The 27,994-nt window shown below is 36.6% G+C and overlaps 1 protein-coding gene and 1 long non-coding RNA gene across 5 annotated transcripts in view; one reads left to right on the top strand and one right to left on the bottom strand.

Annotated features, from left to right (window-relative positions):
• The window catches only part of ranbp3b (RAN binding protein 3b), a 60,388-nt gene extending 33,486 nt beyond the window's left edge, over positions 1-26,902 (top strand). Inside the window, exons 6-17 of one of the 4 annotated variants that reach the window (XR_015477599.1) lie at positions 2,229-2,294; positions 4,308-4,421; positions 5,477-5,577; positions 8,723-8,842; positions 8,965-9,056; positions 11,915-12,087; positions 12,189-12,648; positions 16,257-16,381; positions 20,895-21,015; positions 22,914-23,056; positions 24,651-24,858; positions 26,122-26,459. Coding sequence is in view for 3 of the 4 variants with exons in the window: in NM_200690.1 (NP_956984.1) it covers positions 2,229-2,294; positions 4,308-4,421; positions 5,477-5,577; positions 8,723-8,842; positions 8,965-9,056; positions 11,915-11,990; positions 12,552-12,648; positions 16,257-16,381; positions 20,895-21,015; positions 22,914-23,056; positions 24,651-24,858; positions 26,122-26,165 (1,307 nt within the window). In the remaining variant the exon portion in view is untranslated. 4 annotated transcript variants of the gene reach the window in all.
• LOC147846549 (uncharacterized) overlaps positions 1-27,994 on the bottom strand; it is a 1,651,758-nt gene that overhangs the window by 826,237 nt on the left and 797,527 nt on the right. The gene's annotated exons all lie outside the window — the stretch shown is intronic.

The raw sequence follows: 27,994 nt of genomic DNA on the forward strand, positions 1-27,994 counted from the left end.
ATATTATTGTCAGCCATAAAAATAACAATATACAAATAGTTTGAACATTAACACTGCACTGTGCTTGTATGTAAAACAAAAATAAAATAAAAACGTCAACATTTAAATTAAAATGGGAAAGTGTTCTTAAAGTAAAAAAAAAAATACTGTACTTAAATGTAAAGTATGAACATATAGTAGCCAATTCATCAACACTTGGAAATATAAGCTATATGTCATCATATTCATATTTAAATAATTTTTTAAAAATTTGTAAACATATGTAACATGTACATATGACATATATGATTCTTCCACGTACCACTAGAAGGAAGCCCACGTACCACAGTTTAAGAACCACTGCATTAAATAATGAAATGTATAACTAATTTCCATTATTTCCGATTAGACCATGCACTTTATTCTGTTTTACAGTTTTGATATGTATATATGCCTTTTTTAAATAACATTCACTTAACAAATATTTTAGCACATCGAAAGTAATTAAATTACCTGTCTTTTTATTTTACCTTTATGCATAGGATCAGGAATTGATTGCATACGCGCAGAAAAAAGGCAATCATCCAACACATGCATCCCTCTCATGCCACGTTTTCGAGGATGAATTCGCGTCTGAGTGCTGCTTTGAGTAGAATAAAATTATTAAAAAGCACATTAAAGACTATATGCACATAAAATAAAACATTCTTAAAGGTGTATCTTATGGAAAAATACCAATTGATGGGTGCTGCTTTCAGTTTTAAAAGAATCAAGCAGCTTTTTAAAAAAATCTAATTTGCAGAAAAAATGACAGGAATTTTGCAAAAGAAAAAGATTAAACATTTTGGGACTGTTAAACGAACATTCTACTTTAACACATTCTTTCGACTGCAATACAACAGCTAACATTATGAATGACGGAGTGTAAAGCCGTCTCTCCTGCGTGCTTCAACAGCGTGTCCTGCTGTTTATGACTGAGAGAATGCGATGTATAGTTTTACCTCAATATATTTAAATAAAAGCTAACATCGAACTGCTCACAATGCTCAAAAAGTTTTAACTAAAATGCACAACTCTTGTCGGTTGCACCTGGGATGCACAATAAACCAAAAACACCATTCTTTTAATGTGATATTTGTGAAGTATGTAAACCAACCGCAGATGCTTTGTCATGTTGGTCGCAACACTCTGCTTTATAACTTCTTAGTTTATTATTGTAATTACATTTAGCTTCTCCATCGTTCTTCACAACATGTAGCCACTCTTTTGAGCACATCTTGTGGTCCATCTCTAAACAAATGTTCAGATTATTATTGAAGGTGCTCTCCAGCGGCAAAGTTCCTGGCAGAGTGGTGAGTGAAAAAATGTGCATGCAGAAATTGGACAAGAGGAATCAAAGTTTAAATTATATAACAAGTATCTGATTCTTAGTATCTAATCCCTAGCCATTTTTTTTTTTTTCAAATTTGTGGCTGTGATGTTTAATAAGAATTACATATACATATACAAAGGAATAATCATCATTATTAATCGTTATTACCATTTTGAACAAAATAATCGTGATTAGCAGCCCGGGTTGCCTTGGTGGTAAACAGCGTATTTCATTTATTGAGTCAGGAAGGCTCTCAAAGCATGCGTCTGTGACCCCAATGTGACCTCCGGTGGACAGTAGCAGACTCCTAAATGAGATTCAGATTTAGAGTTCCACATGTGGTTATTAATTAGCAATTCAAGAGTTCCCACTTAGATATGCTTGGCACTTATAGCAGGTTTGGCATGCTGTCCCGGGAGAGAACCCTGAGCTCGGAGATATTTGAGCCCAGGGCTCCCGCCCGGTCTAGAAGCATATCAGGAGAACCGAGATCTGGTAGGTCTCGATCGCTCCCCCTTTAGAAGGGGAGAAAAAGGGAGGAGATGAGGTGGAAGGGGGGATTCTTCCAAAATGAAGATTAAATGAATGAATTGATTAAGATTAAGAAAATGAAGTGCAATGAGGAGAAAGTGATCCATTTATACTAAGCTAGGATCATTCTGATTGGATTATTACTGATTACGGATAAGTGGCCAGCGGTACACAATCATATCACGTGCTCCTCTCGAAATTAGTTTATGAAACTTCACATAATATAAAATATAACAAGCGTTAACATTACGTGTGCAGGTTACATTGTAACGGCATATCTAACAACATGCTACGTGACGAGATTGGCAATGTTTGGTATCTTAATACTTATGCTTGTGTGTTGCAGAAGAGAAGCCTGTCGGGTTCAGGTTAAAACCTCCCACGCTCATTCATGGCCAGGCCCCAAGCGCTGGTAAGATCAACTCATTCCTGCTTCCAGCATCTCAGTGTTTCTACACACACACACATACTACACAACACGTGAAAACACTCCAGAGCAGGAAAGATTGAGGAAATTAGTCACACTGTAAAGCTTCCTCTTTCACTCCTTTTTTATATTCAATTTTTTTGAGTTTAGTTTTGGTTTAAATTAATTTTACATATTTAATGCACTTGTCATTCACTTATGTATACTTTTTTAATGTTTCTTATTTCTATTAAACATTTTTTATTTAGCTTTTAACAATTTTCTTGACACTTATTTTTATTTCCAAAGGCAATATTTCTAATCTTTGGTTTCTGATTGTTTTTTTAACGCTTATTTTAATATACAGTACAGTGGTCCCTCATTAATCGCGGGAGTTACGTTCTAAAAATAACCTGCATTAGGCGAAATCTGTAAAGTAGGCAGCTTTATTTTCCACAATTATTATAGATGTTTTAAGGCTGTAAAACTCCTCACTACACACTTTAAACACTTCTCAGACAGGCATTAACATCTTCCCACTCTTCTCTTGTTTAAACACTCTCAAAGTTCAAACCTTCCTAGAAAAATAAGTCCAGTATTATAGAATAAAACCAAATATCAAAACCTGCTGTCAGGCGCAAACATTCATCACTGTCAGCAAAAGGTTCATAAAGCTTTTTAGCTTTCGTGTGGATAATGTTGGCATCCAGCGTAATGTACTTTATCCTGCAGCCACTGATGCACAAAGCAAAAGCAGACTCCATCCTTAAGGGGGTCGTACACTGCATGCGCCACACACATGAGAGTTGGAAGTTACACACGGGACAAGAACATTTGCATGTTATTTTCAATAAAATTATTCAGATGGTGCTCTGTGGCACGGCAGAAATATGAACAGTGTCCTGAGTCATAGCTGGTCAGCTGCTAACTTGGGGTGCCGGTGTGTGTACCCTGATTTAAACCTGATATATGTAACAATTCTAAAATGTGTGGTGCAGCGCATGCGGTGTGCGACCTCTGGTCTTGCTGTGGACAGTTACAACCCTTCTTGCATCCTTGTCGAAACTCACTGTGAGCGATCAAAGATTTATCTTTATTTGGCAAGCTGAATGAATTCTGTACTGTACAGGAGACAGGAATGGATTTGATTGACAGTGGCCTGCAGCCAATCAGAGCGCAGAACACAATACGCTGTAAAACAAAATTGAATTGAATTGCAAAAAAACCCCCCACAAAACTGCGAGGGTACGAAAGGTGAACCACGTCATAGCGAGGGACCACTGTAACACAAATATTTTTAGCATTTTAGTTTTTTTTTATTTTATTATTATTATCATTATTTTTTAAAGATTTATTTTTGGCCTTTTTCAGATAGGACAGTATTTAGACAGGAAGCGAAGTTGGAGAGAGAGAGAGAGAGAGAGAGAGAGAGAGAGAGAGAGAGGGGTGTAGGGAAGGGGAAATGTCCTTGAGCTGGGATTCGAACTTGGGACGCCCTGACGTGCTACTGCACCATTTGTCGGCGCGCTAACCACTAGGCTATTGCACTAACAGTATTTTAGTTTTAATTAACTTTAACACTGGCTTAGAGAGCTGTTTTGTGAAAAAAGTCGTCCCAATGCATGAGCATTACAGTTAAAATCATAGTTTACCCAATAATAAAATGTACTCTCTCTTCACTCCCTCAAGTGAATCCAAATCTTTAAGTTTCTTTTTTTGCTATTGAACACAAACAAAGATATTCTGAAGAAAGCTGAAAACCTGTAACCATTGACTTCCATAGTAGGAAAAATAAATACAATGAAAGTCAATGGTTGCAGGTTTTTAGCTTTCTTTAGAAAATCTTTAGTGTTCAATATAATAATGAATCTCTTAAAGGTTTGAAACAAGTGAAGGATGAGTAAGAGATGAGAAAATAAAAAAGTTTTTTGGTTGAACTATCCCTTTAAACCTTTGTATCAGGCACTGGTGTGTGTTTTTGCCCCGTGGTGCTTGGTTTCTGATTCAATCCGTTAGTAGGTTGTTTTCCAGGTGTTCCCAGTCAAAAGCCCAAAGAACAGCAGCGCAGTGTCCTGAGACCAGCCGTTCTACAGGCGCCGGCAGCCAAAACCCTCACAGAGCCCGTCAAGACCAGTATGTACAGCTCCTATAATGCACTCTGCTTACATAATGCTCACCTCTTTTTCCCCATTTTGCTCACCACTGCTCCCATAATGCACACTGTTGGTCCTATAATGCTCACTGCCAACCTTGACAGTGCAAGAAAGTGTGGAGGTCTTCGAATATTTATCACAGTAGCATATGGCATGCTGTGTTGACACTAAATGCCTATGAAGCATCAAGCGTGAGGGATTTACATATTAAGTCCATGCAAAGATGCGAATAAACAATCAGTAGTGCGATTCACACGTATGAGGCGGTGCGAAAGACGCGATTTGTGCGAATGAAGTGGCGCGAGTTGTGCGTTTTGCGCAATTAAAGGCAGATTTATTTTTTTTAAAAAAAAGAAGGTGATGTTGTTGTTGTCCCGAGGGGAAATCCTCTTGCCGACAGCAGGCAACAGCTCATCAAACTGGGCTGTGCTCAGTCTGAAGCCCCGCTGAAAACCTCCATCATCCAAGTATAGTTTCTGGAGGATTTGATAAACTCACAGAGCTGTGTGCACCTCTGAAAGGATCCAGTGGACTCAGACGCGGCGCCAATCTAATCTACGCTGTTATTCAACCTTCCTAAAGCACATAAAGCACAACTACTATCTCAATAAAATCCATGTTAGCCATTTAGCATGAAGCTAGATTCACCGCGAATCCACATCTACTGTGAAGTGAATTTGACGCGCAAATGAAGCGAGTAAACTCAAAATGTTCATGCGTCTATTTATAAGTGAATAGCGCGATTTATTCGCACATGCCGCATCTGGTGTGAACACAGCAATAAAAGTTTCGAAATCAATCTGAATGGTAAAGTGGAATAGTTTTGTTTGAATTGTACTATTTTTTAAATAAATTGAATTGGAAAATTATATAGTGTCGATGTATGTGTATATGTGTATATATAATGGTGGGCCAAATTTAAAGGATACCATAGGCCCTAGTTTGTGCATCTCTGATCTAAACAGTGTTTTAAACATGATAAAAGTGTGTTGAGAAAGTGACATGGTTGGTTTATGCTGTTGTTTTCTTTCACAGACTCCAGCTGTGGGACGAATGGAGTGGGAAAGTTTGGAGATTCGTCATCAGAGAACCGATCCATTTTCCTGAACAACACAGAGAGTTCGGACAAATCACCGGTGAGGACGTACAGCACAAACATCTGTCCTGACAAATAATCTGCACCCGTGACATGCTGTTTAGGACATCACCTGTGATCAGTGCTCATGCTGGTGATGACCTGCCGCCTGGCCATTCATTACTGATGACGGATAAATAAACATGAGAATAGAGTCGGAAGGAAACATTTTAGATCTAGTTAGATTTAGTTGCAGCAACAAAAGGAAAATTTTAAGGATTTTTTCTACAATGCCATTTTATTTTTTTATACATTTGTTTACGTTACAAAAAAAAAAACAATATATGTATGTTTTGTACTTCACCTAAATGATTACCTAAATGATTTACCATTGCTAAATGCCAAAATAATGAGATTTTTTTTTTATTATTAATTTCTAGACAGTCAAAAGTTTACACACATTTCCTTGGTATTTTTTAGCTTTGCTTTTAAACTTTGTTCAAATGTTTTGGGTATCCTTTCACAAGCTTCTCACAATAGTTTGCAGGAATTTTGGCCCATTCCTCCTTACAGTATTGGTGTAACTGAGTCAGATTTGTAGGCTGTCTTGCTCACACAAGCTTTTTCAACTCTGCCCACAAATTTTTAATAGGATTGACATCAGAGCTTTGTGATAGCCACTCCAAAACATTCACTCTGTTGTCCTTAAAGCACATTTTAACTAATTTGGCAGTATGCTTAGGGTCATGGTCTGTTTGGAAGACCCATTTGTGGCCAAGTTTTAATTTCCTGGCTGATGTCTTGAGATGTTGCTTCAGTATTTCTTCATGATGCCATCTATGCTGTGAAGTGGACCAGTCCCTGCTGCAGCAAAACAGCCCCACAACATGATGCTGCCGCGCCCATACTTCACAGTAGGGATGGTGTTCCTTAGGCTTGTAAGCTTTCCTCTCTGTCCTCCAAATGTAACACCGGTCATTACGGCCAAACAGTTCTCTCTTAGTTCCATCAGAGCACAGGACATGTCACCAAACAATAGTCTTTTTCCCAGTGTAATTTAGCTAATTGTAATCTGGCTTTTTTTGGTGATTCTGGCTTGTTGATTTTCCCATGTTGTCACAGAAGGAAGCAGTGTGTTTGAGGTTTTCCTTAAATACTATTCTACAGTTGTGCCTCCAATTAACTCAAATGTAATCAATTTGCCAATCATAAAACCCCCAAAACCTTGACACCATCATCATCATCATCTGAGCTTCAGAGGCATAATAATCTTATTGTGTGTAAACTTGACTTTCAAGAAAAGTTATTATAATTTCTCAAAAAATATCTCTTAAATTAATTTCCAGAGTTTAATCCTTTTTTTTAAGTAATTTTGCATTTTAATTCTTCGGCTTTCTTTCAAATGATGCTATTGTGTTGGTTTTACAAATTTAATGTGGTTTTTATTTTACAGATTTATTTATTTAAATTTTTTTTTACTTAGTTTTGGAAAAGTCATGGAAATAAGTTGAGCAAGTATCTGTATACTTGAATATAGGGCTGAACAATATATTGTTTGAGCATCGATTATCACAATCTGTGTATCTGCAATAGTCACATTGCAGGAATAGATTATTTATTAAAGATGAAAAGATAAAGATATTATTGTATAAATTTATTTATACATTGATAGCCATGTTATTTTACGTTTGATTGTTCAATTCCTATATTTCAATACTGTTAAACTCAAAGAAAACTTTTATTTTTGCTCTATTGTTTTATTTATTATTACTTGTAATTTATTATATTTTTATGCACCACATAGAAAAAGACTTGATCACCGCAGTCGATATAATTAATGAAATATTTTCAAAAAGGGCTATTTAAATCAACTGATGAAAATATTTTCATTTCGCAGTGTATATTGCAGCAAAGCAAAATATCACAATTTAGTGTTGTCATGATATTGGAATTTGAACAGCCATTTCCCACTAACATTTCAGCACTGTTGAGTGCGTTCTTAAACAGTGCTGATTTGCCATTGTGTTCACGTGCTCAAAAGAAATGATCGACAAAATAATATATTATTTCTTTTTTGTAGGCTAAACATCAGGTTTTATTCTACAGATTTATACATTTTTTAAGTTAAAGTTAAAACATTTAAAATAATTTAAAACATTGGGATTTTTTGTTTTAAAATGAAAATAAACATTTCTGAAACAGCACTTTTTTGTTATTTTATTTCTATTTCTATTTAATTATTTTTATTGTATTTCTTTTCAATGAGAAGAAATGCAATCAGTTGTTCACAGAATAAGACCAAAGTTAAATTTTACTTAAACGCAAAACTATAAAAAGTAAATCCTGATAAACTGAGAATTTTCAAATGATGTTTAAAATTTCTTTTTTTTTCTTTTTTCTGTTTTTCAGATAGTGTATTCTCAAATAATGTTTTTTATTTATATTGCATATTTGTAATATGGTCGTTTTGTATTCATATTTGTGGTGTTTTTATTTTATTTTATTATATTTTACAAAAAACTACTATCTGACCGACCAAGTTAAGCCTTTAAATTGCACTAAGCATTTGTAAAATAAGTAGTAAAATATGATGTACTGTTATCATGACAGACAAATTATTAAAACCATAATTTTAAAATGTGTTTGATACAAATTTTTATTTCTGTTGACAACATTTTTATTTTAAAATGAAAATAAATGTAATCATTAGTTCACAGAATGACCAAAAATTTATTTTACTAAAAAGTATAACTATAAATCATAAATCCAGAGATAAACTGAGAATTTAAAAAAAAAAAGTCTCTTATATTTTTTTTTTGTTTTTATTTATTTTTTATTTATTTTTTAAATACTGTATTCTCAAAATAATGTTATATATTTATATTGCAAAGTTGCAATATTGGACTGACATCATGTTTTATTATTATATTTTTTTTTTACACCATGGCCTATTTGTTTTGTTTACCCAAATCACCAATAGCGCATGTATTTGGACTGTGGGGGAAGCAGGAGCACCCTGAGGAAACCCACACCAACACGGGGAGAAGATGCAGTCTCCTCACAGAAATGCCAACTGACCCACTCGAACCAGCAATCTTCTTGCTGTGAGGCGATAGTGCTAACCACTGAGCCACCGTGCTGCCTTGACATCTTGCATGTTGGTAAAACTGCGCATTAATTGTTTCTGTGTGTGTGTGTGTTAACAGAAGCGGGAGAAGGAAGGAGAGGAGAACGGAGGTGCACAGAAAGACGACAGCAGTCAGAAGAAGGATGGTGCGGTGGACTCATCGTTTGTGTTTGGCCAGAATATCAAAGAGCGAGCGAAGGTCAGCTCTGACTCATTCCTCTCATTCTTTATCCAAAGCAGCAAATTGGCTCCACATAGGTTCCCTCGGCGTGTGTTTGTGTTTATTTCTCAGATTATGTTACCGTGTTTTTTCCTCCACAGTTGGAAGAAAACAGCACGAACAGCGACTCAAAAGACTCCACACAAGATCCTGGCAGCACCAATTATTTTTTGCAGTACATGGGCAGCTCCAGGTAACTGATTTTTTATATTAATGTACAGGGTCATACTGTAGCACACAGCTGGACGATATGGAAAAAATGCAATCTCGATTAATTCTTTCCCATATTGAGCAAAAACGACATATGCAGTTTACATAGTTAACATACACTGTATAAAAAAGCACATAACCATTTTAAAAAGTCAGATGTTAATGTGACCAAACTTTTTCTCTTTTACGTAAGTTAGGATTATCAAATGTGTTTCTGTTATGCTTAATAGCAGAATGATGAGATATTTTTTGAGAAATTGTTATAACTTTTCTTGAAAGTCAAGTTTACACACAATAAGATTATTACGCCTCTGAAAAAGCTTAGATGATGATGATGGTGTCAAGGTTTTGGAAGTTTCTGATTGGCTAATTGACAACATTTGAGTTAATTGGAGGCACAACTGTAGAATAGTATTTAAGGAAAACCTCAAACACACTGCTTCCTTCTGTGACAACATGGAAAAATCAACAAGCCAGAATCACCAAAAAAGACAGATTACAATTTGCTAAATTACACTGGGAAAAAGAGACATATTTGGAGACATGTCCTGTGGTTTAATGGAACTAAGATAGAACTCTTTGGCCGTAATGACCAGTGTTACATTTGGAGGACAAAGGGGAAAGTTTACAAGCCTAGGAACACCATCCCTACTGTGAAGTATGGGGGCGGCAGCATCATGTTGTAGGGCTGTTTTGCTGCATGAGGGACTGGTCCACTTTACAGCATAGACGGCATCATGAAGAAAGAACATTATGAAGAAATACTGAAGCAACATCTCAAGACATCAGCCAGGAAATTAAAACTTGGCCACAAATGGGTCTTCCAAACAGACCATGACCCTAAGCATACTGCCAAATTAGTTAAAATGTGCTTTAAGGACAACAGAGTGAATGTTTTGGAGTGGCCATCACAAAGCCCTGAGCTCAATCCTATAGAAAATTTGAGGGCAGAGTTGAAACTGCTTGTGTGAGCAAGACAAATCACAAATCAGACTCAGTTACACAAATTCTGTAAGGAGGAATGGGCCAAAATTCCTGCAAACTATTGTGAGAAGCTTGTGGAAGGATACCCAAAAGATCTGAACAAAGCTATACAGTTTAAAAACTAAAAAAACAAACAAACAAATTAATACAAAGTTCTCAAAAAAACAAACAAACTCATTATTGTGGCAGTTTCAAATTGTAAATCATTTAGGTAATCCTAACGCACCTGAAATAGTAAACGTTTAGTATAATTTATCATCAGACATTTAAAAAAATGGTTATGTTCCTTTTCTTAGAGTGTATGTAAACCTCTGATTTCAATTGTATTTCAATATCAGTTGTTAATGCTTCCAGATTTAAAAGAGTACCCCAACAATGACTGAAGCCACAAAAATGAGAGGGTCCATTAAATAGAATAACCTATTTTTGTGGTTGATAATTCTTAACGAGCGCAAATTCGGTACATCTTTAATATCAACACACTTCTAGATTCCCATTGCTGCACATTTTTTCAGCCTCTGTTACTCTTTACCTCGCACTTTTGTGTTAAAATTTATTATTATTTATTAAGGATATGTGTTTTCACATTTTGATTCCAATGCCTGATTATTAAACTGTTAAGCGGACTATAAATAGTTAAATTCAATTCAATTCACCTTTATTTGTATAGCGCTTTTACAATGTAGATTGTGTCAAAGAAGATCATAGCAAATTGAAGCAGTGTCAGGGCTCAACAATAAGGACTGCCCGATGGCCCGGGGCCAGCGTGTGAGACGCTCAGGACTGACCTGATCGGGTCACTGCTGCCTTGTTGCTAAAGTTTAATTTGCCTGTGACTAGTTGTCAATTGTGTGTAAATACATTTTTAGAATTGAGAAATTTTCAAGCCTTCAAATGCTACCTTCTCGGTTTTTCTTATCTGATTGGATGTTGTGAGCACGTTATTAGTACAGCGAAGAGACAGCAACATGGCGGTAACATCAAATGATGATGCTAAAGGAAAACATTTGTTTCTAACGTCTTGGAAGCAGACATATACCAGGGTACACCACAACTAAAAAAATATAAGTGATCTTTTGTACAGTTTGCCGTCAGTTTGGCAGGTCTTTAGCCGTCTTTTGTTTCAAAACACTTAGAATTTTGCTGATTACACATTTATATATTTTTTTTTTAATATTTAAATTCTATATTTACAAACATTTTGACACATTTTTTTTATTTGTGGCTAAGAAATAGCTATTAACTTTTTTTTTTTGGTTGGGCCAGTGAAAATATTGCCAGGGCAAGTAAAAATCTGAACCACTGGTTCGATTGGGCCAGTAGAAAAAATCCTTAGCGTTTAACCCTTTGTGTAGTTCAGTTTTCAGAGTTTATGTTCAGTTCAGTTTAGCTCAGATCAGTGTGGTTTAATAATCACTACTGAGAGTCCAAACACTGAAGAGCAATCCATCAATGCGCTTAAATGAAATATTTTAAACACTAAAATATATTGTGTTATTTGGAAGCTTGTACTTGCATTGTGATGATATTATATTGTCTTAAAATGGTTTTAAAATGACAGGAACGTCATTTATCGCAATATATTTTGGTGCAATATATTGTACAACAAAAAATAGACATCGTGACAGGCCTAGTGTCACAGTGTATTTGTTACCGGGAGTAGTATAATCTATACTTCACATCAAGGACCAAAATGGAATTATAGATGTTATAGTGTATATCCTTCACTAATTTAGTGTATTCATTTTTGGCTAATTAAAAGAAAGGACCGTTCAATAGACGTCTGTGAATCTGTCTGCGTTTGGAGTCTGTCTCCAGTGTGACGTCCTGTAAATCTGCTTCTGTTTGTTCTTACAGCTCCAACAATGCCACCAACAGCTCGGATAAAGGATCCAAGTTTGTTTTTGGCCAGAATATGTCGGAGAGAGTGCTGGTGAGAGATGCTTTTGGGTGCAAACTGTTCAGCTTTTAAAGGCACAATATGAACGATTTGTTTCATTAAAATGTTCAAAATCCTCTGGAACAGGCATGTCCAGACTCGGTCCTGGGGGGCTGGTATCCAGCAAAGTTTAGTTCCAACCCCAATCAGACACAGCTGGCCAAGCTAATCAAGCTCTTACTAGGCAGTCAGTCCTCCAGGACCGAGTTTGGACACCTCTGCTCTAAAACAACAGATATACAGTTGAACTCAAAATAATTTGCCCTCTTGTGAATTTTTCCCAGATGATGTTTAACAGAGCCAGGAATTGTTCACAGTATTTCCTTTAACATTTTTTCTTCTGGAGAAAGTCTTGTTTGTTTTATTTTGGCTAGAATAAAAGCAGTTTAAAATTTTTAATAAACAGTTTAATGTCAACGTTATTAGCCCCCTAAGCCATATTGTTGGTATACAATGACTTGCCAACTTTTACAATAAGCAACATTAAAATGCATTCATCGGATTATTTTGTAATCGTCAGAGGTGAATAAACAATTTTTGTGTAAATGTTTTTAGAGCCCCCCAAAAGGAGGAGAAGTGTCAGCAGAGGCCAGTAAAGAGGTTTCCGCTCCAGTATCAGAGCCGTCATCACAAGAGGCCACACCGGAGAAAAGTAGGTGGCATTTAGTAAACATGACAGATTTATTATCAGTTTATTTTGTACTCTTTGTAAATCTATGTGCTTATATATATATATATATATATATATATATATATATATATATATATATATATATATATATATATAAATTATATTATTAGAAATTATATTATTTTAAATTATATTATTTACATTTTTTATTTTTTTTATTGTTTCATATGAAATGAGTAATAACAAATTTTATAAAGTACCAACAATATTGCAAATTATTATACAGTGGTCCCTCGTTAATCGCAGGAGTTACGATTTAAAAATAACCTGCAAACGTTCATCGCTGTCAGTAAAAGGTTCATAAAGCTTTTTAGCTTTTGTGTGGATAATGTTGGCATCAAGCGTAATATTCCTTTTGCTGCAGTCACTGATCCACGAAGTGAAAGCAGACTCCATACTTAAGGGGGTCGCACACCGGATGCGTCACACACATGACAGTTGGAAGTAACACACACCAGATGCGCACATTCGCATTATTTAAAATGAAATTATTCAGATGGGGCTCTGTGGTGTGGCTGAAATATGAACAGTGTCCTGAGTCGTAGCTGGGTACCGCAAACAGCCTCCGACTTGCAGCGCTGGTGTGCGTACCCTGATATAAACCTATGTTTACAATTCTAAAATCCATGGAGCGGCACATCCAGTGTGGAACCACCTTTACGATGGTTTTGCTGCGGACAGTTAAAACCCTTGTTTGAACTCACACTGCTAGTGATTGAAGATATGTTCATTTGGCAAGCTGAGGGCATTCTGTACTGAACAGGAGACACTGAGGAGATTGATTGACAATGGTTTACAGCCAATCTGGACGCAGAACAAAATGAAATGTCATACTCAAAAAGTATGTCAAATTACATTCAAAATAAAATCCGCAAAGCTGCAAAATGTGAACCGTGTTATAGCGAGGGACCTTTGTATAGCAAAATATATAAATGCATAATATATGTCAGTTTTAACAAATTAGTGTTTGACAAACTTTTGTAATAAGATGTTAAATAAAATTTTTGATATGTATACAACAAAAAGTTTAATAAAACATTAAATTATAACAATTTAACAACAAAACCATTATAAAACATTGAATATCTTAGTATTAATTATTATTAAAATAATTATTTACATTAAATCATCAAAAGCATTACAATACAGCATTATAACAAAAATCTTTGATAAAATGTCAACAAAATTCCATCAGAATAAAATATATAAATACTTAATATATGTCGGTTTTAACAGATTAGTGTACGACAAAATATTGTTATATAAGATTTAAAATAAAATTCAAAATATTTAAAAGTATACAACAATGAATAAAAGTGTATTGAAACATTAAATTATAAAATATTTAATATGTTATTGACACATTATTTACATTAATTACATCAAAAGCATAACAATACAGTGTAATAACAAAATTATTTGATAATATTTCAATAAAATTCCATCAGAAAAATAAATGCTAATGTATAAGATTTATAATAAAATTATAAGTGTATACAAATGATACGAAACTAAATTGTAAAAGTGTAATGAAACATTAAATTGCAACAATTTAACAAAACCATTATAATATATTTAAAATTATAGTAATTATAACAAATTATTAACATTAAATCACCAAAAGCTAAACAATAAAGCATTATAAAATATTATTTGATAAAATGTCATTAAAATTCCATTAAAATAAAATATGCTGATATATAAGATTTATAATAAAATTATAAATAATTAGTGCTGTCAATCGATTAAAAAAAATTAACTAATTAATCGCACCTTTTTTAAAAAATTAATCGCGATTAATCGCATTTAAAATACTGAAACTTGTAATTTTGGCTATTTAAATGTAAAATTTATGTAAACGCAAGATAAAAAATATTTAAATTCAAAATATAATTGTTTAATAGAATTTTAGTTTAACTTGTAACACAGATTTCTTCATGTAAACAACATACCCACAATAAACCATCAAGATCCTGGCTTGAAGGCCATATTTATTACAGAAATTAAAACACAGGCATGTTAATGACATTTAAATTTCAAAACAATCAATGCCAATAAAGAAAACACTGATTTCCATGTTGGATTCTAAGTGGACTACAAAAAAATGCCAAAATACAGGAATTGTAGATATGGAAAATGAAAAATTATAATAATAAACTATAGAATAAAAACTGTTGCACTCATTGTAAAGTTTTATTGCTGTGAGTTGAGAACATTAATTATAGAGTAGAAACAATTTTGCTTAATCCTCCTTTACATTCATCCAGTTGCTAAGTCTAGGAGTATCCCGCAAGTGCACAGAGACTCCCAAATGCCCGCAAATGAATGATAATTTCTCACAAACCGGTCGTTAAATACATTGCACACCCCTCTCGCCACTACTCAGATACGTCGCTCACTCCACCCCTGACACAGACACACACACACAACGCGCTGCAGACGTTTTGGCCCCAACGGCCTTCCATACTGGAGCGACTCCCCTCAGATTCAACACGCATGATCACGTTCATCAAATTTGCTTAAACTAAGCGTCCTAAAGTATTACTGCATTTCACAAGGATTCTGACACAACAACGCGAAGCATACGCTTTCGTTGCGTTTAATGAGGAAACACGCTAAACTTGGAGGGCTCATGCTGAAAGGCAGAGTAATGCCCTGTCTTTGACAGCTCGCGACTTCACCGCAGACTTTCTGAGTACATTCACATAAGACACCAATACTCCGATTTTAATATGATTAAGATAATACTCTTATTAAAAGTCTACCGTGTAGCCTAAGCAGCGATTTTATTACCTTAAAGGAACACCGAGTCACGAAATGCGGAGGATTTTCTTTCTGTTCACCATGCGGTATCAACTTACAACAGAAGTCAAAAGTTAAAAATGAAACACCTGAAATTGCATGAAACTTTGGAGAGCCTGGTGATGCGACTAATTGTTTTATACTGGAACTTGCCTTTAAAAAGTGCTTCCTTGGTCTTATCCACATTTATTGCATGTTGAACACACGTCCACCACAACAGGAAGTAAAAAAAAAACCTGCAACTGTGTTAATTGCGTGATTTTTCTTTTTAACGCTTTAATTATTTAAAATTAATCGCATGCGTTAACGCGTTAATTTTGACAGCGCTAAAAATAGTACATAACTAAATTATAAAAGTCTAATGAAACATTAAATTCTAATAATAATAATAATTTAATAATAATTCTCCTAAAAATAATTTACATATCAATAAAAAGCAAAACAACACGACTTTGTAACAAAATATAAATACAATTCTTTCAGATCAATAATGCATAATGTATAATAAGATGTATAATGCAATTATAAATGCACAAATGATACACAATTAAATCAAAGTAGAATGAAGCATTAAATTACAAAATACGTCACTGTATCAGATAGAATCTTTTTAGTTTTTTTTTTTAATATTAGTCATCATAGATTCAAGATAACTGTTTAGCTCTTTAAATTTTGGATCAGCAAGTAAACTCTAATTAACATTCATCAGTTCATTCTTCATAATTGTGTTGAGGAATGAAGTGTTTTTTTCCTCTGTTTATTGTCAGATCACAGTGTGACAGAGTCTCTGGAGGAGTCAGCGGCCGCGTACACCAAAGCCACTGCCAAGAAGTGCATTCTGGAGAAGGTGGAGGTCCGTACAGGAGAGGAGGCGGAGAGCAACGTTTTACAGGTCAAACACACAGTCTAAAGAAATAACTACAGAAAATAACCTCAACTCTTTCTGCATGTTTTAAAGTTTAACCCTTTCACACTTATAATTACACCGATGTGAGCAGCCTCGTAATTAACATCTAAAATTAAAATAGAAATGCGCAGTGCACAATTTATAAGTGTTTTCAATGAAAAACAGACCGGTATTTTTTATTAACATGACGTATGCATATAATAAGGTACAGTATATGTCAAAAACATCAGTGCAATATCAGACAGCACCCGTGAGAACAGCACAGTTATATCGTTAACAGACTCATCCATGTCAAGCAGTGCGTGCGACAAAATTTTGGCTGATGCGCCTAGATTTTTTAAGTTAGGAGCACCGGTGCTACCGAGCAAAATGGTTAATTTTGAGCCCTGCTAGGACTGTACGATATTGGAATCGGTTTTGATGGTATTTAATGGTTTTCTATAGAGTGTAATGCTGTGTTCAAACCGCACGTGGCATGTGCAAAAAAAAAAAGATGCTCAACCAGTTTACTTGCTTCATTGGCACGTCAAATTCGCTTTATTCGCGTGTCAAATTCACCTCACAATAAACGTAGATTCACGTTTAAAAGAGTAGCTATGCTTTAGGAAGGCTGAAAAACAGGGTAGATTCATACGGTGCCATGTCTGAGTCTACTAGATCCTTTCAAATGTGCTGCCAGATCTGTGAGTTCATCAACTCCATAAACTGCCTGGATGATGGAGGCATTCAGCAGTGCTTTGACTGAGCCGAGCCCAGTTTGACGAATTGTTATAAGGTGTCGGCAAGAGGATTTTCCCTTGGGACACCAACAACAGGCCATACGTCATAATCACACCCCTACAAGAGCAAGCTCCTGATTGGATAACGTGGCGCGAATGTCGACTAAAGTTCAGATTTACCAACGTTTTATTTTTTATTTACATTTTTTTATAATTATTTTTTCGAGGTTTTCATCTTAAATAAATAGGAAAGTGTATAGTATTGACAGGAAAGCATGGGGAGCAAAGAAAGGGGAAGGATCGGCATAGGACTGCGAGGCGGAAATCGAACTCGAGTCGCCGTGAGCACCGGAGTACATGTGTCAGTGCACTAACCCCTACACCACTGGCGCCGACCAGATTTTCCAACGCACAAGACGCTCAACTCAAAGCAGAATGCTTCATTTGTGCGAATCACGTCATAACAGCATAACAGTATTCAGGTATAAAAATTAAATAATCACAGTGCAAAAACCTTTACTTTTGCTTTGTCTCGTTTCTAGTCCAAATTTCAAAAAATTCTTCAATTAAATAAAAATATTGTTTTGTTTTCAACTTTTCCTTGTCAGTGAGGCTAGTAAAATAATCTTATTTTCGCAAATGAAATGAAAAAAAAACAAAAAAAAACAGACTATAAAACGAGAATTGAAGAAACGAGACAATTTCATATATATATATATATATATATATATATATATATATATATATATATATATATATATTTCTGCATAGATCATATAAATTCAGTATAAATACGATTTTGTAGCTCCTGGTCAACTTTACTTCAGGCTCAACATCGCATATCTTGCTATTGACTATTGTGGATGATCACATCGCAATATCAATGCTGAAACAATATATTGTGCAGCCCTATTGTATACTAAACAAAGGATCCAAGTTTGTTTTTTGGCCAGAATGTGTCCTAGAGAGTATTGATGAGAGATGCATTTGGGTTTTGGGATTATGTACGGTTTGTTTCATTACAGGGTGTGTACGTTTGACACCCAGTGGTTAAACTAGGTATTGCTCCTTTTTTCAAAGCAAACGCAAGTTCATCAACATTGGAGTGCGTTGAGTGCACTATTCTGTGCTCTTGAATGGCTGTATTTAAATGTTTCTGTTGTATTTCGTCTGATACAAATAGCCAAATTGTTTATCACTGCAAATCTTGTAACTGCAAAATCTTGTACAATGTAACCTGCTCACCTAATGTTTATGTTTGTAATATTTATATTATTTGCTAATTAATTACCTCCTCATGTGGAAGTCTGAATCTGCATCTCATTTTTGAGTCTGCTACTGTCCACCGGAGGTCACATTTTGGTCACGGGCGCATACTTTTAGAGCCTTTCTGACTGAATGAATGAAATGTGCTGTGAAATATAGTTGGCTAAAGTGACTTTGGGCGGCTTATGCAGTGTTTAGACTGCATGATTTTCAAAGTATTCGTGTCACAGATGTTTTCACACTGCATGACTAGCTGGGCTAGTGTTTCGTAGCTGCTTTGTTTACACTGCAAGATGGATCGGCGACAGGGGCTTTCCCATTGCATGACTTTACAATAGGAAGAATCGCTGACAACTTCGTCCAAACTACGTCTCACAACCCAAAACACGTAGTATATCTTTTGTTTTTAACTACATAACGAGAAAGAAGCCTTTAATTGGGTAGAAAATGTACATATTTGCTCACCTAGGTTTGAAGGAAATTAGTAATTTCTCCTCAACTTTCTTTATTAACTTTCTGTATGAAACGTCAATCAGACACGGGTGCTCCAGTCAAACCTCCACTAGTTTTTCTTCCATTTCTTGGGTCCAAATAAGCCAAAAATGAGCGCTTTTAACTTCTCTTCCAACCTCCCGCTGGCCTGCAGGCACACACACAAACGCACAATTATTTTCCGTCAAAACTCATTTCTCACGGCATGATTTGAATCGCTGACAGCTCCAGATATTTAGCAAGCCAAATATCTCACAGGCATCAGCGACTCATCTGCAATTCTATCAGATCACGTCTTTGATAGTTCATACTGTGTGAGTGTCACTCACCGATTTACCCTTAATTTCAGGCATTTGTTGGCGATTTCTCAACCTGTCGGTGAGTCAAAATCGGGGCTAAAGTCATGCAGTCTGAACTTGGCATTAAAGGGGACCAAAACAAAGACAGACGTTCTGGCACACATTTTCAAATCAGAATATCTGACTTCGTTTTTGTTTATCTGAAAAACAAGGCTGTTCACTTAGCATGTTTCTTAAATGTCTGCTATATACATCCTATGGTATTTTTATGCTTTAAGAGTTGTTACGATTCTTGATGGCAATTTGTCTAGGGTATTAAAAGGAGTAACATAAAGATGACCAAAGAATAAACTGATGATGAAGAATGGCAAGAGAAAACACCAAACAACACATTAGCACCGCAAAATATGTATTGCTCTCACATTATTTACAATATTTACAAACAATAAGATAAAGTTGAAAACAACCAAGACAAACGGGAGAGGGAACTGAAGTTTGCGCATACAAACCAAAGAAATAAATATAACAAAAACATTCCCCTAATCTCCTCCCCAATCCACTAAATAAGAAAATAACAATATGAAAAGAGAAGTCTTCAGCGCAAAAGCGCCCTGAACTTACTCTAACTAATAAATAAAAATACTAAATTAGCGCACTTCGCTAACTAGTGTGTCTATACATAAATAATCCAGCGTGCAAATGTATATATGTCACGTGACTTACTATGTTGTTCTAGATCTCCCTTGTCAAGTCACAGAAGGTTTTTGAGTGGAGCAATAGCGGGCTAGAGATGTAGAAACACTCGTCAGAACTCTCAAACAAATCTCACTCAAAGTCAACAGTTAATCTCACTCAAAGTCAACATCAGTAAATCTCAATCAAAGTACACATCAGTAGCAGCGACAACGCGCACGGTCACCACCAAACAGACAACGCGCCAAAACAACAACAACAGCTGATCTCTCCCCTTTGCCGCTTCCGTTTTTAAAGGGCTCTGCAACGAACGTGATTGGCTGAGAGAGAAGTCGTCATCGCACAGTTGATTAGGATTGGCAGTCCTGTCAGCCAATAGTGCTCCAAAGTAGGCGGTACTTGAGAAAATGACAGGGCCGGTACAGAGGGGGAGAGAGAGAGAGAAAGAGATGGAAACAGAAAGAACATACACACAGCAAAACTGTGCGGTTCATAACAGAGTCTAAAACTTACAGCACCTTTAAAACATTCAAAATCCTGGAATGGGTCGATCCAGTTTTCTTGGTGCTATTCATTTATTTAACCTATTTTTTTGGGTGGGGGGTGTTACTTTGTAAACAATGATGGGACAGGTCAATAAATGATGTTTATTTTTTACGCAGTCATCATCTCTGTTTTGTAAAGAAAATGAGGGACACGTGAATTCATTTTTAGGTGTAGTTTATACAGAATTTTCTTGCCATTTTTTTGTATAAAGAATTGAACTGAATTAGCAGCCAATTAGTTTTTAGTGCCAATCAATATTTTGCCAAATGCTGCAGCTTATATTAAATTGTGTGCTTTTTAACCATCTTTTGACACTTTCTTGCCCATTTGTCTTTTAATGTAAGTCCATTGCTGTAAATATGTAAACTGAGGCGCAAGTCTGAGATATCTACTGTGGTTCTTAAAGATAAGCCCAAAACCGGTGCTGTATTCGAGTGAAAGCTCCTGTAATCTTGATGTGTGTGGCGTCTCTTGTCTCCACAGATGCAGTGTAAGTTGTTTGTGTTTGATAAGCCGGTTCAGTCGTGGGTGGAGCGAGGTCGTGGCTTGCTCAGACTCAATGACATGGCGTCCACAGATGACGGCTCGTTACAGTCCAGATTAGGTAAGAGTTAATGAGTCAGTGGTGTCTTCATCCTCTTCCTTTTATTTATTTATTTATTTATTTATTTCCTCTTTGTAAATTTATTTAGTAGCATTATTTAACCAGGAAGTCTTACTGAGATTTCAAATCTCCTTTACAAGAGAGACCTGACCCATGCATTCATTCTCCTTTGGCTTCGTCTCTATTTAACAGTGGTTGCCACAGTGGAATGAACTGCTAATTATTCCAGCATATGTTTTACGCTGCGGTTTCCCCTCCAGCTGCAACCCAGTACTGGGAAACAACCATTCACTCACTCTCATACACTACGGGCAATTCTCTTATAGCGCATGTCTTTGGACTGTAAACCGGAGTACCTGGAGGAAACCCACGCCAACAAGGGAGAACATGCAAACTCCACGCAGAAATGCCAACTGACCCAGCTGAGGCTCGAACCAGCGACTTTCTTGCTGTGAGGCTACAGCGCTACCCACTGCACCACCGCGCAATAAAATTCAAATTAGATTTATTTCTAAAAGAAAAGCCAAGCTTCAGTTTTACTTCCTATTTCAGCTTCGGTTTCATATCAGTTTGACTGTGTTCATCTTAGAGCTGGCCGATTATCCGATTTACTGTATAAAGGCAGTTCTAGTAAACCTCCAGCAAGTTCTTTCAGATGGAGCAGTATTTACTACACAGTTGTAGATAAATTAAAGGTACAGTGCTCATATTAAATGACAAAATTACATTGTTGTCTTGGGAAGTCAAATATAAAATTGTGTAAGGCACTCACCGAGATATCGAATTGAACCGAATAGATAGCATGATAATTGTAACAGAACCATGAGGCCAACCCTACTTTGCGAAAAGCCACTTGGATGAAAAAGAAATCAAGATAATTTGTCTGTAGCTATGTTTCCATTCAAAAATGCTAAATAAATGTATGCGTAAAACTGGAATATCGCATAAAAGACTTGTGAATAAAGCAGCGTTTCCATCCAACAAGTCGAAGAGAACAAAATAACTTCCTGATTAACTGGCGCCAAATATCAACAGTAAAACCGGAATTTGCTGCGGTAGGAGAAGCTGCATGACTCTTTTCCTTATTTAATAAATGACTTCCGCCTCATAGATAAATGCCGAAACGCAGTGAGACGTGGAGCACAGTTGCTCTCGACTGTTCAGGAGGTCATTAATAATATAATAACACTAATACTGAAATGGTGAAGGAGTTTTAGAATGACCAAAACAACATTTCAGATGTTCTACAGTGTGCTCAGCCTGCTGGTTTGTCCATTCACACACAATATCATCACATGATCTCTTATAAGAAGAATCACATGACCTTTTTTAATGCGCATACTGAAATTTGTTTCTGTAAAAAAGTTTCCATCATAGTTTATGCGCATCTTTTCTTATCAAATATAAAGTTTATTTAGGAAACGTTGCTTTATTCGCACTTTTTTATGCGATAGTCCAGTTTTGCGCGTTAATTTAATTTGCATCATTGGATGGAAACATAGCTAATGACAGCTATTTGTCACTTCTCCATAAATTGAAGTACATTTTTTCTCCAAACTCACTTCAGTCATGTGTTTGAAATCAATCCTTCTGTAAGATGATTCTGTAGTCGTGTGATTATTAGTCCTGTTTAATTAATGAAAGCAGTTAAATCTGTTTATAATGCACCACTGTTGGGATTTTCTGGGTTGTTTCTTCATTGGTGTTTGGGGTTTCTGCACAATATCGCCCTCTGGCTTTCTTCTGAGGAGATTGACTACTAGTGACAGAACCGAGCTTTCCTGACAAGATGTACATCACAATCGCTGCTTTGCTCAATCATGTTTAAATTTGATCTTTTTTTTTGTCTAGCCCTACTTAACCCTCATCCTCATGTCTGTGTGTGTGTGTTTCTGCAGTCATGCGCACACAGGGCAGTCTGCGGCTCATCCTCAACACAAAGCTGTGGCCTCAGATGCAGGTGGATAAAGCCAGTGAGAAAAGTGTTCGCATCACAGCCATGGACACTGAGGATCAGGGCGTCAAGGTCTTCCTCATATCGGTATGATGGACACACACATTTTAGGCTGAATGAGCAATGCTTTTGGGTTGTTTATCTGTTAATTATTGTAATGAGGGGTACGGTATGGTTCGATATGCTTTAATGGCCGTTTCCACTGTCAAAAGGTACCAAAAAGCAAACCGTACCATGCCACTTTTTGGGTACCTAGCACAACAAAAGGATGTAAAAAGGCAGAGCTAGATGTGCATCTGAACGCTATTTGTTTACAGAGAAGCGTCACTAGCGTGTACAGGAGAATGAAAACAAGAAAGCGCCTTTTTAAATGCACAGCGTAATAATATATACATATAATAACGAGCAGCGGTCGACCCAAGCTCAAACAAACCTTGTCATCGTCTTGATGAACAGCCACAAAGCCAAGAAGAAAGGCAGAATCCACCCTGTGCCCTGTTGTTTATAAGGCCGTCTAAAGTGCGAGCGGTTTTGCTTTCTTGCTTGCGCTCGCGTGCATGACTATGTTTAAAATAACGATAATAACGTGCGCACGATTATTGAAGCGCTTCTAACATCTGATCCTTTCAGAAACAGGCAAACATCAGAGTGACGAAAAACAAAGGAGAAGCTAAAAAGCAAAGGAGTGAATGATTCTTTCAGCAACCTAAAACTGGCATGTTTAACTATTATCAACACCTTTTGGACTATTATGAACTCTGAATGACAGAAGTACTTTCGAACAATGTTAACGTTACATGTGCTGGTGAAGATTATAGATACAGATAAAAGGTTTGCTCTGACTGTGGACTATATGTTGTGTGTTGTTTTTTAACCCAAATAAGGATTAAATGTCTGCTGTGTGTAGTTTATCTCTAACTGGTATCAAATCGGAGACTGTAAGGGTCTATATGTGTTTATATACATTCATTTCTTCATTTATTGTCTAGATTGCAGACGTTACAGTAGGCTATTTCGCACCGCCATTGATCTGCAGTTATAATCAAATTATGTTCATAGAAAAGTTATAAGTAATAAACATTTATACACAAGTTTTTATGTGTATAAAGCCTCTGTTTTGTGAGAAGTGCTTCTCATATGAGATGTGAAAGACCAGTATAGCATTACTGTAGACATTTTCTCGAGCAAGAATGATGTCGACTAAAACTTTGTTGTACACCACGCCCACCATTGGTACCCTTTTTGCAGTGGAAATGCAAGCCTGATCAAGGTGACTCGTACCAACCCGTACCGTACCCCTCAGTGGAAACGGGCCACAGAAGATAACACTCGGGGATCAGGTTTTCTTGTGTGTCATATATATATATATATATATATATATATATATATATATATATATATATATATATATATATATATATATATATATATATATATATATATATATATATAGACACACACACATTATACACATTATTACACATTACACACACAATAGTTACCAAATAATGTTCATATGAATCCAGGTATTTAAATATGTTTTTATAATTTAAATTGTTTATTCTTTTTTTTAGCAGTACAATTTTGAATGTAATAATTTAATATTATATTTAAAAATGATATATATTATTTTATTTAAAAACGCCTTTACTATAATGTATGTTCTGCCGTGTGTCCTCAGGCGAGCTCTAAGGATGCTGGTCAGCTGGCTGCAGCGCTGCATCACCGAATTCTGGCCCTAAAGAGTCGTGTGGAGCAGGAGCCCGAGAGCACGCCAGCTCCGGCTGAACCCGAGATCCCGCAGTCCAACGAGGACGACAGCGACGACGACCAACCTGCTAACAGCAACAGCAGTGGCGGCGGCGGCACGGGCAACTCCACCGCCAGCGGTACAGGCCTTTAGCTCTAATCAGACTCTGCAGGATTACACCATCACTGAATTGAACGCAAAATCAAGCAACATTTCATTTTTGAGTTTGCATTTTTGTCACGTCATAACTAGGGTTGGGTATCGCTTAGGATTATTTCAATACCGGTGCCAAATCGATACTTTTACAGCAGTATCAGTGCCAAAACAGAGCTTAATACTTTTGAGCCACAAAATTGTTTAATAAATTAATAAATGTAATCATTTTAATTGAACCGTAAAATAAAAGGCTTTTGACTGTGTTGGACATCAGTAATCTAATGATTTGCCTTAATCTGAATAAGACAATAATATGATTAAGGTGTTTGCATAAGTTGCTTTTAAATGTTCCTTTCATGATCCTATTTACATATTATAGCATATATATCAATTAACTTCATAGTGTCACGGCCCTCTCCAGCGTTTCCTCGACAGTATTTTACAGAGCATTATGTTATTTATGACATTACATGTACATCAATATTTACAGCCTTTGGCGTGAAGCTCTAAATTGAGCTCAGGTACACTCTGTTTCCACTGATCATTCTTGAGATGTTTTAGCAGCTTAACTGTAGATCACCTGTGGTAAATTCAGTTGATTGGACATGATTTGAAAAAGCATACACCTGTCTGTATAAGGTCCCAGGGTTGACAGTGCATGTCAAAGCACAAACCAAGCATGAAGACAAAGGAATTGTCTGTAGACCTCTGTGACAGGATTGTCATGAGGCACAAGGCTGTGGAAGGTTACAGAAAAATTTCTGCTGCTCTGAAAGTTCCAATGAGCACAGCGGCCTCCATCATCCGTAGGTGGAAGATGATTGGAACCACTAGGACTCTTCCTAGAGCTGGCCGGCCATCTATCCTGAGTGATTGGGGGAAGAGGGCATTAGTCAGGGAGGTGATCAATAACCCGATGGTCATTCTGTCTGAGCTTCAGCGTTCTTATGTGTGGAGAGGAGAACCTTACAGAAGAACAACCATCTGTGCAGCAATCCACCAATCAGCCCTGTATGGTACAGTGGCTAGACGGAAGACACTCCCTGCCTGGAACTAGTGGCACTGAAATTCATATGCTTATTCGGTCTGGTGCATAACGCTTACCTAGATACTGGTGGCACAATAGCACCGGGTTTTGGTACCCAACCCTAGTCATAACAGTCTTGTGCATGTGTCCATTGAAATTTGACACCATGATTTCAGTATTGAGTTTGACTGTAAGCTAATAATAAGTGTTTTCTTTCAGGTAACTGTGAGACCAGCGAGCCCCCGGCGTCTGAGAGCACATAGCACCCAAACCTCCGCTCGCCCCCCCCTGCAGGGTTTTAGCGCAGACGTCTCTGCGGGACAGTCCTACATTTGGGACGGACCCTCAGACGGACACGGAGTTATCTCTCTCCCCCCTCCCCCCAAAAAAAACCCTCTGTAGTTCATTTTCCCCTCCGACATTTATTATTGTAAATCTGGAGTTGTTTCGTTTTTGTTTTTTTTATCATTACGTTGGTTTTTAGTTGTTGTTTTTTTCCTCTTGGACTGCAAATAAACAAACAAATTAAAAAGACAACAAAAAAAAGGAAAAAAAAATAATAGAGACTTTTCCATGTATGGCTTTGGACTTGGTCGCTCATCATATTGATGAGTGTGAGGGTGTTTCTCTCTCCACGGCTCGACAAGACTGCAGTTTCTAGAGTGGGACCGTTTTTTTTACTCATTCTCTTCGTCTCTCTATCTCTCTTTCTATTGGCTGGCTTCATCGTGACCTTGCCGCGTCATCACGCTCATCGGCCAATCAGCTGGCTAGAGCTGCAGTCACATGACCTCCTCCTCTCTCTCTCTCTCTCTCTCTCTCTCTCTCTCTCTCTCTCTCTCTCTGTGTACGCTGTGGTTTCTCCCCGATTTCTGCCAGTTTGATGAGCATCTCCTGGATGTGTTCACTTTCTAGGGACAAGCTGACACTCTTAATAGTCTGCTATAAGATGGTAGTTAGATTTCTCATTGGTGTTAACAAATAAAGGACTTAACCGGCACACAGACTCGTGCTGTTTCTAGATCTCGCCGCCCCTGGGAAAGAGAAAGACAGAAGTAATCACCCAAATGTCAGTTCTGTTGGGTTATTTTTTAGCCACGGGAGTTTACCCTTTACATCTGAAACATTTTCAAGGAAAAAAAAAAAGCAGCGTTTGTTTTTATTTTCCATCTTCTGAGGGTTTGTATTGTGTTGGCCTTTTTTTAAAAGAAGACACAGATATTGGTTTACTACTATATTAACTTTTTATCCATTTACATGTGATTGGAGACATCCTGTCAGAATAATGTGTGTTGGCAGTTTTGAGTGCATTTAGACAGTAAAAAAAACAAAAGGACAAAAAAAAACAACAACAACAAGACTTGTACCCTTGAATGTTCTGTACATTTCTATGCGTATATTATCACTTACTAGCACACCATGTCTCCAAACTCCTTTACAGAATAAATAGTCATATCAAAGCTCAAACAAAGAAGAAAAAAAAAACAAACATTTGAAATAAATTTTTTGTCTTATGTCAAATCTTGGGCCTCTACTTCAGTCTCTCACAAAGATGACGGCGTTTGCTGTTTGAACAAACTATTTGAAATAAGAAACAGGTGGCACGGTGGCTCAGTGGTTAGCACTGTCGTCTTACACCAAGAAGGTCGCTGGTTCAAGTACTGGTTAGGCCAGTTGGCATATCTGTGTGGAGTTTGCATGTTCTCCCCGTGTTGGTGTGGGTTTACTCTGGGTGCTCTGCTTTCCCCCACAGTCCAAACCAGCCTGATCTCATGAGAAAACGTAAGTATTTTACGTTTTGCCAGTTTAGTGGCTAATTCGTACAAAGTTCAGTCGTACAAAACTGCACGATTTTAAAAAGGAGGCGTGGCACCTAACCCCACCCCTAAACCCAACCGTCATCGGGTGATGAGCAAATCGTACTAAATTGCACGAATTAGATCGTACAAATTCATATGAATCAGCCACTAAATCAAAAAGTTACGTTGTGTTGGTCCCAACGCATTCGCTATAGGTAAATTGGAGGTACTAAATTGGCCTTTTTGTATGAGTGTGTGAGAATGGATGGTTGTTTCTTAGTTCTGGGTTGCAG

This window comes from Danio rerio, chromosome 2, assembly GCF_052040795.2.
Source record: "Danio rerio strain M-AB ecotype USA chromosome 2, GRCz13ab, whole genome shotgun sequence".
Lineage (NCBI taxonomy): Eukaryota > Metazoa > Chordata > Actinopteri > Cypriniformes > Danionidae > Danio > Danio rerio.